The sequence below is a fragment of the Polistes canadensis genome, unplaced genomic scaffold, assembly GCF_001313835.1.
Source record: "Polistes canadensis isolate GaletaPanama2010 unplaced genomic scaffold, ASM131383v1 scaffold_22, whole genome shotgun sequence".
Taxonomy (NCBI): Eukaryota; Metazoa; Arthropoda; class Insecta; order Hymenoptera; family Vespidae; genus Polistes; species Polistes canadensis.
Genome location: NW_014569569.1, coordinates 139,902 through 148,693, shown reverse-complemented (window position 1 = coordinate 148,693; position 8,792 = coordinate 139,902). Strand labels below are relative to the sequence as shown.

The window sequence follows — 8,792 nt, the reverse complement described above, 5'->3', positions numbered from 1 at the left end:
GATGATGATGATGATGATGATAATAATGATAATAATGATGATGATGATGATGACGACGATGAACGACGACGAAGATTATTATTATTACTATCATTATTACTATCCCATGTAGTTAGAGATAGTATATACTTCTTATAATATTTATTTATTTATTTATTTAACATCATATCATATCCCCGACGAATTATAATAATAATAATAAAAATTAAGAAAAATAAAAAAAACATAATAAAAAAGAAATTAATTATAATTATATAGAGTACTTCGTTGGACAGCAGCAACTTGGCTCATTATCAACAACAACAACAACAACAACAACAGCAACAACAACAACAACAACAACAACAACAATCATCATCATCAGTATCAGGAACTTTATCTGGGAGTTTATCGAGTGGCGTGGGTTCAACGACAGGTTCAACGGCAATAATCACTTCTATAGCGAGAAACACAGGATTAACAGGATTACGTTGGCTGTCACAAACTTCCCAATCCTCACGGCAACACTCGACGGAGGAAGGCACACGTGGGGGGAGCAGCAGCAACGTGGGCGTTGTCGGGGGGCCTGTTTCGGGTTCGTCCTCGGGCCAGGCACCTGCCCTCCCACCCCGCAGAGTCAGTCCAGCTACGGACACCGGTGACATCGGCAATACGGGCACGCGTGTTGAAAGGTAAATCACGTATTTTAGATTTCCTCCTCGAATATTTTCAACCTCCTTTTTTCTCTTTTTTTTCTTTCCTTTTATCTTCCATTCTGTTTGCGTTTAAAAAATTCATTAATAATATAATTATTATTGATCTCTTTCAAATTGTAATATTGTATAATATTATTGTTTAAATCGCGTTAACACGGATTAAATAGAAAAATTATCGTGGATAAGGGCAAAGAGAAAATTCTTCTTCGTTGAGTTGAAAAAAAGAACTACTTCGTTGGACCGAATTTATCCAGCTTTTGAGTTTTTCTATATCCAACGGACAATGGATTTTCTTTTCCCTAGCAATGTAGTAGAGCATTAAATAGGAATTAATTCGTACGGTGTAAATTACGACGAGTATCTCTTCCCCGTTTTCTCTCTCTCCTCTCTCTCTCTCTCTATCTTTCTCTCTTTTATCCACTTTCCTAGTTGTACATCGTGTAGACTACTCCGTTGGTACATACGTCCGATGTAACTTTCATGAAGATCGATAGAACCCTACGAGCAAACCACTTCCTCTCTTTCCAATCTTCTTCTTCTTCTTCTTCTTCTTCTGCTTCTTTCTTTTTTCCTTTATTTTCCTTTTCTTTTTTTTTTTTTTCTTCGGTGCACGTTGATCTCACTCGGTGAGAGAGCCGTAGCTTGTTTACACAGTGGAATTTAAAATTCACCAGTGAGTTAGTACTGAGAGAAAGAGTTGAATTTTCGAATAAGAAATTCTTTTCGAAAAGAAAGTTTCAAAAAGAGAGAGAAGGAGAGAGAGAGAGAAGAGATTGTATCGTTCGTTCGAGAAAAAGAAAAAAAAACAAACAAATAACAACAGTACCAAAAATAGTAAATTACGTTTAGTATCAAAGTGTTCAAGTTATTTCAATGTTTATTTAATCAACGAAGAGATAAAGAAAAAATATTTCTACATATATATATGACAGAAAGAAGAAGAAAATAAATCAAAAATAATGTGTGTGTTCAATCGTGATATATTATTTGGAGTGTGTTCAGTGTAGGAGGAAAAAAAAGGAACGGGGATGTCGGTTAAAAGGTAAATATAATTAATCGTTAACTGTTATATCCGTTTTATCCTATATGAAATATCCAGAAATAGTAAGGGTGTATGTGTGCGTGCGTGTGTGTCGTCTGCACGCGCGAAACCATATTAAGCGACCTGTCGTATCGACCCACGCTATGTTCATTTTCGGAGTCTGGCTATATACCCTTATATAAAGGATGCTGTGTGCTCACTGAAATAATATTTTCGACTTATTCATATGCAATGTATTGTATAGCTTTTCTATCTTTGTACGGTGAAAAGAAAGAAGGAAAGAAAATAAGAAAGGAAAGAAAATTTATTGACACTTCTTTTACTCTATTTTATTTTATTTTATTTTATTTTATTTTATTTTTCGTTTTTATCGATGCTTATTTATTAGATTCCACGTTAGAATTTGTTAGGATTACGTTTAACAAAATAGAATTTCACTACTCTCTCTCTCTATCTTTTTGTTTCGCGTGCTTTGTAAATAAAATTATTATATTATACGTTTGCATAAAAATAAAACACAATTTTACTTCAAAGGTATGAACTCAAATACCTTCCCACATCCACGTTTTCTTTATTAGTTATATTAAAACATAATTTAATCGAAGAAATTCATTGTCAATTCTATTATAGAAAATCCTGTTTATTCAAATTTCCATTTCAAAACTATCATCCATTAGTTTCTCATCTCGTAAATCAATTTGAAGATTTACCAAAGTTCTGCCAACCAATCTCTTACGCTTCCTCTATTTCATCTTTGAACCTCGCGTTAATTTAAGTAGGTGTCAAGTTAATATAACATAATATCGTATATCCTTCGCTTTACTCGCGGTTAACAGATAATCCTCGTAAGTTAAATCTCAGCTCTTAGGGAAGAAGAATTGGGGGGTGGGGGAGGGTGAGTAGAAGGAAGAGGAGGAGACTTGACTCGATCTTAGGAAAAATGTTTAAATGGATTTTTCCTCAAAGGGGAAAAACAAAAATCAACAAACAAAACCGGATTGAATGATAAAATACTCGAATACAGGAATAATCGTTCGTGTTATTTTCATAGTAGATATAGAAGTACAATGGTTTCACGTATATATTCTCAAATCTCACGGGATATAGGTACTCACCTATACGTATCGTGTATCTCCGAAGAAGAGGGATTAGCTTTGTGAACGTTCCGAAGGAAGATAAATGTTCCCCACCTTCTTACCAACTCTTCTCCCATTTCCCCTTGTAACACTCCCCGAACCACGCCGTCGCCCCTTACAAACCCCACCCCCACCCCCTGGCCCACTCTAACCCCTACTATCCACTTCACCCATTCGCATTTCCCACGACATGTTTATTTACCATACAACTCGGTCCTTGTTTTCTAAGGTATATCACGATCTCCGAGGCTTTCTATGAATATTTACAAGTGGTTCTGTGTGAAAGGAGAGAAAACGGTATCATCTACCACGTTCTTAGAATATATACGTATAAATGTATGTATGTATGTTTGTACGTGAACAAATAGAGAAATGTTTGATCATTTCTAAAAAGGAAAGATCATCGAACGACATTGCAATGAATTATCATCGAGATAATGATCGATAACCGTATCTGAAAATGATATCGGTAACACCCAATCATCTTTATGAGAATGAGTGGTGTGGTACTTGAACGTGTATTTCATTCCAATCGAGACATCGATGATCGATCGATCGATCGATAGACGTAGACTATTTCGAAAAGTACATCTCTTCCCTCCCTGTAACCACCCTCCCCCCGTTCCTCGCTCTTTCTCTTTCTGTCTGCACAGTAGCATTAACATCCCACCGGTATGAATATGCAGATTACAAGAGAAAGAGAAATAGAGAGAGAGAGAGAGAGAGAGAGAGAGAGAGAGTACGCAGTTGGGAAATGATGAAAAGAGTGCATTCTAGTTTTATCGTACGGCACAATCTCGTGGATGTAATAAAATGAGGGGGTTAGGAGGAGAGGGGGGTAAGAGAAGGCTGAGTATGCCGATAAAAGTTATGCATTGGTATGAGTTTTCTCGAGGGTAATGTCTCTGTGTGTATCTTTCAAAGTATATGAGAGTGAGCGTGTGAGTGTGATAAGGCCTCAGACTAAATAACGCTTTTCCCTGCGTCCTTGGTCAGCATCACGAATTTCCAAGATAAGAAATATAACGAATAGAAAGGGAGTTTTAAAAGAAAGAACGAAGAAAGAGGAAGAAGAAGAAGAGGAAGAGGAAGCGAAAAGTACAAAAGGAGAAAAAGAAAGAAAAATAAAAAGAATGAAAGAAAATAAAAAAAAAGGGATTATTCTTTTTGTATGATACTTCACAGAGGTCCGAACTTATCGATCGTTCATCTGTGCAACACGTCGGATTCTTGGGAGGTTGGTTCGCAAGGATCAGCTTATAGCGTTAGCAGTAACAAGAGTCAGATCAGTACGAGAGGGGGGAAGTCATCGTCGACGACGACTACATCAATAACAACCGGTGGAAATAATCGTGGCTCTTACACAAGGGGTAGTTCGATTCCTTCGTTGAAACGTCACGATACTACTAGCTCGACGTCAAGTTTGAAGCAACATCGTCAGGACAGTCATGGTCAGGTGAGTTTTCTTCTACGAAGAACTCAAGAATCCCGAAATTCTTTCTCTAGACAGTTTTGAATATATTTATTTGCATGAGGGGAACAAAAATTGAGATTAAATATCTAATACCGAAGCATATTAGGAAGGAAGAGAAGAGGTACCTTACGATTTTACGTTACGATTTTACGTTACGATGATAACAGGTGTCATCGAATTCCCGTCGTCGAGAAGCTGCTACGAGTGCCTTTCTATCGGGCAGCACCGGAACTTCGGGTGAATTATTCATCAGCGGCAATTGCAGCCGGGAGTTGTCACCGGTCAGATGGTGCGATCGAGAAGTCGACGGGGTTTACTTGGGTCGTTCGGGTTGGGTCCAAGTACAACAGAGATCATTGGACGAGAATCGAAGAATAAATTACGAGAGCAGTTTGTCCAGCACACCAGCTGGTAATCTATCCTTACCAAGAAGAGCAGCAATCAAATTGGCCGATTATCATTGCAGCAACAGCGAGCCAGGAAAGTGTCCGCAAGATTTCTCTTCGAGGTTGGACAGTCAAAGACCGGATTATCTCGCTTTGCATGGTCAAGATTACGAGTCATGCGGTACCAGTGCTTGCACGTCACCCCGTAGCATTCCAGAATCCTTTTCGCCACCCTCTATAACACCCATTATATCGCCACCGCCTGCTTTTCAAGACGTCGTTGCTAAAAGATCTTCTTCGAGGCATCTTGCGTCGCGTAGTAATTACGGGAAAGCTCCGTTCCTGCCAAGATCTAATGCTATCGATACAGATTTAATCAGTCCACCTCCTTCGCCACCTCAAACCAATTGGAGTTCCTTGCCATCCTCATCGAGGAAATCTGCGAATGCACCGTCCAGACGTAGGCAAAACGCGACAACGTTAACAAGTAATACTCAACAGCAACAACAACAGCAACATTATCGTATGGCGCAAGCTAAATCTTTGGAGGATCAGTCGTCCTCTAGAAGATATCAGTTTGTCCAGAGATATTTGGAGTCCTCGTCATCGTCCTCGTCGTCCATGGGCTTCAGAAGTTTGGACAGTTGCGTTACGAGATCGGCAATGCCTAGGTTAGCTGAAAATACTGACTCCTCGGTGGAAGGATACGAGGACGGCGACGAGGACGATAATCCTAGCTCGTCGTTGAACCTCAGCTTGGTATCCTCCCCCGTAGCTGCTTTAAATTCCTCTACGGAATCGATACGAGCTAACGGCGAAAGAATTTCACCGTCTAACAGGCTAACTCGTCATCATGCGAGAACCCAACAAGGACTCAGAAGATCTCCGGGATCTTCCGAGTCGGGTAAACAATTGTCCTTTAATTCTCCTACCTCTTCCTCGTCGTCTTCGAGCAGTGTCGAGAGACATAAACGGTCGCCCACTCCAAATCACTTCCACAGACGTGGTAACGTTTCTAGACAGCATCAGAGTGCGAGAACGAGTCAAGCATCTCCTGACTCTTTACAATCTAGAGTTAGGAGATCTAGGAGTCTTCAACTTCCGGAAAAGAGATCACCGAGTACAGCTCCTCAACCTGTGAGAGATCATTCCAGGGAATCAAACGAGTCGTCCCATCGATTGATGATCAAATTACCGAGCGAACGAGGAAACGAAAGGAGCAACAAACGTTACACTTTACAAAACAGTAAGTAAATCTATCAATTATATCAGGTATGCGTCTCAGTTTGATGATCGTCAAGATCGATCGATTTCGCGTATATTCCAGGAAAAGTTCAATCGACGGACGACGCCCTTAACGAAGAACTATTTCGCGAGGCTGAAGCTGTCACGGAATATCTCTATGGTACTCGAAGTCGTGTTATAACTCGTAACTTTCTAACGAGTCGATACGAACGTCACGAGGAACGTCGAGACGATAACCAAGAACAGAGAAGAGCCAATCAAGCTACTTACGATGTCTACTTCATATCTTCGAAACAACAACAGCAATCTCAAAAAAGCAATAATAATTCGATACAACAGCAGCAGCAGCAACAACAACAGCAACAACAACAACAACAACAACAGCAACAGCAACAGCAGCAACAACAACAGCAACAGCAACAGCAGCAACAGCAACAACAACAGCAATCTCGAAGACCTAGGACACTTCAACGAGGTGCTACAACACCCAATACCAATCCAACTTGTTCCGGTCAAGATTTTTCTGCCAGTTCAGACACCAAATTACGTTGCAACAGCAGTACTTGCGATTTTTGGCCGCATTGTTCCCAAAGGAATACACTTTATTCGCCTAATCAAGGTCCACCGGTCTTTATGAAAGTCTCTCAGAGTTATCCAGCTCATCAAAGATTGTCCACGGATTCCGGGGCTCATACGAATCGTGGTAGCGCATGTTCATCGCCAGCTTCCTTGGAAAGAATGGACGACCGGGATTATAGGGAACGGGAAACTTCCAGAAAGAGTAGGACTAATCGAGAACACAGTAATTTAAATGTCCAAAGGTACTTTTAACATCTATTCCAATGATAGATGTGAAATGTAATATTTAAAAAAGAAAAAAAAAAAAAGCATTGACTTGATAATGCATGCGTTTACTTTTTATTTACTTTTAATTATTGTGTTATAACATTTTGTAAAATAAATCTTCTCAGTGTATTTATATAAATATATATATATATATATATTATTTGATTTATTTTGAATAATAATTTGTGTCAGTAATTATAATGCGTATAGAATTGAATCAGTGATTATCAGATTGATACTGAATATATTCTAATATATTGTGTTATAAATACTGGCCTTATACAAATAATAGTTATTTTTGTTCTTTCTTTTATTATTATTTTATCTAAGACACTTGTGACAAAATGAAAAATAACATTGAAATGAAATATTTGATACAGATACCAAGACAGCAGACCACCCAAGAGTGTGTTGAAGCAGCCAAATCAAAACAGGTGGTCACCACTGGAAGAAAATAATGGAAACGGTAGTCTGGATAAAAGAGTAATCGATCGTCATCGTGTTTACAAAAAATCCGAAAAACTGATCAGCAGCTTTGAAATGTGCGAAAAGGAAAGAAAAGTGTCCCCGGTTCAATGTGGTAAAAATTTGAATAGATCACCGAGCGGTCCTGTGGTTTCCCCATCGAGCACGTCATCATCCTCGAGCAGTGATATTTGGGTTACGACCTCGGATCGTACCGTGACAAAGAGCCCAAGAAATGTTAAAAGTTCTGGCACGTCTACGCCTATGGATGACGCAGTGATCGGTTCTCTGAAAACTTTGATGGTACCACCGAAAGATGGAATGTTGTCCAGACCTGGAAGTGCACCGACCAGGGGCGAGGATTCGTTGACCACCGATGTGACCTTGGATCCACACCAGCGTTCTCTGTCTTTACCTAAATCATTCTTGACTCATAACACCGATAGGTAAGTACTTAACGTTATATTTTATATGAATTGACATATATTTTCTTTTTTACATTTTAAGCATGAAAAAACGTAATTTAAAAAACAGAAAATTAAATCGTGATTGGAGAAAAATTATAAGCTCATAGAGAGAGGGATTTGGAATTTTTGTTTTCTGAAAAGACAATGTTTCAAACACAATAGAAACATTTTGAAACGAAGCGTTATTAACGTTATTAGCTTAAGAGAGAGAATCTAACAATAAATATATTATTCTATTAGAGAATATTTCCTGATGTATATTTAATTAAATCAGCTTTTCTCGTTGTGTAATATCATACGATAAAGCTTTTAACGATTATAATATTTATCCATGTATGTACGTACATATCCCATATACCTACGCCTATTTTGCACTTAGTACATGAAAAGTTTAAATCGGCTTGTTGTTCCGAACTACGAAACGACTTCATTAAGATAATAACTTCAGTGTCATAAATGTCTCGTCGACCGTACGAGACACACGATACGTCGCATAGGTCCTATCTCTTTCTATCTCACTCACTCACTCATTCTCCTACTATCTCTTTATCTCTATTCCAATCTCTCTTTCTCTCTCTCACACTCATGTCAGTCTACCTTTCTCTCATATTCACTTTCTCTCTCTCTCTCTCACTTATGTCAGTCTACATTTCTCTCATACTCTCTCTCTCTCTATCACTTTACCTGTACCCCTCTCTCATATTCACTCATTTTCTCTCTCTCTCTCTCTCTCTCTCTCTCTCTTTCACTTTCACTTTCTTTCTTTCTTTCTTTCTTTCTTTCTTGTTTCCTGTCTCTGTCATTCATTCACTCTCTCATATTTACTATCTCTCTCTCTCTTTGATATTGTCTCTCCAAAATATTCTCTTTCTCTTTCCCCCTTTCATCTCTCTCACTCACTCACTCACTCTTTCTGTCTGTTCGTCGTTGAAGTTCCTCCACCTTCGTGTTAATTAATCCGATTAAGTTCGTTAAAGGCTCAAAAGTTAATTCGACGTACGTTCGATTAATACGACGCAACAACGAAATTTAGGTC

At 38.7% G+C, this 8,792-nt stretch overlaps 1 protein-coding gene across 7 annotated transcripts in view; it reads left to right on the top strand.

Annotated features, from left to right (window-relative positions):
- Window positions 1-8,792, top strand: part of LOC106794042 (serine-rich adhesin for platelets) — a 146,933-nt gene that overhangs the window by 65,799 nt on the left and 72,342 nt on the right. For all 7 annotated transcript variants that reach the window (XM_014761438.1, XM_014761437.1, XM_014761434.1 and 4 more), the window contains 5 exons: window positions 259-671; window positions 4,059-4,329; window positions 4,515-5,979; window positions 6,061-6,799; window positions 7,205-7,735. In XM_014761438.1, coding sequence (XP_014616924.1) covers window positions 259-671; window positions 4,059-4,329; window positions 4,515-5,979; window positions 6,061-6,799; window positions 7,205-7,735 — 3,419 coding nt within the window. The remainder of the gene's footprint in view (window positions 1-258; window positions 672-4,058; window positions 4,330-4,514; window positions 5,980-6,060; window positions 6,800-7,204; window positions 7,736-8,792) is intronic.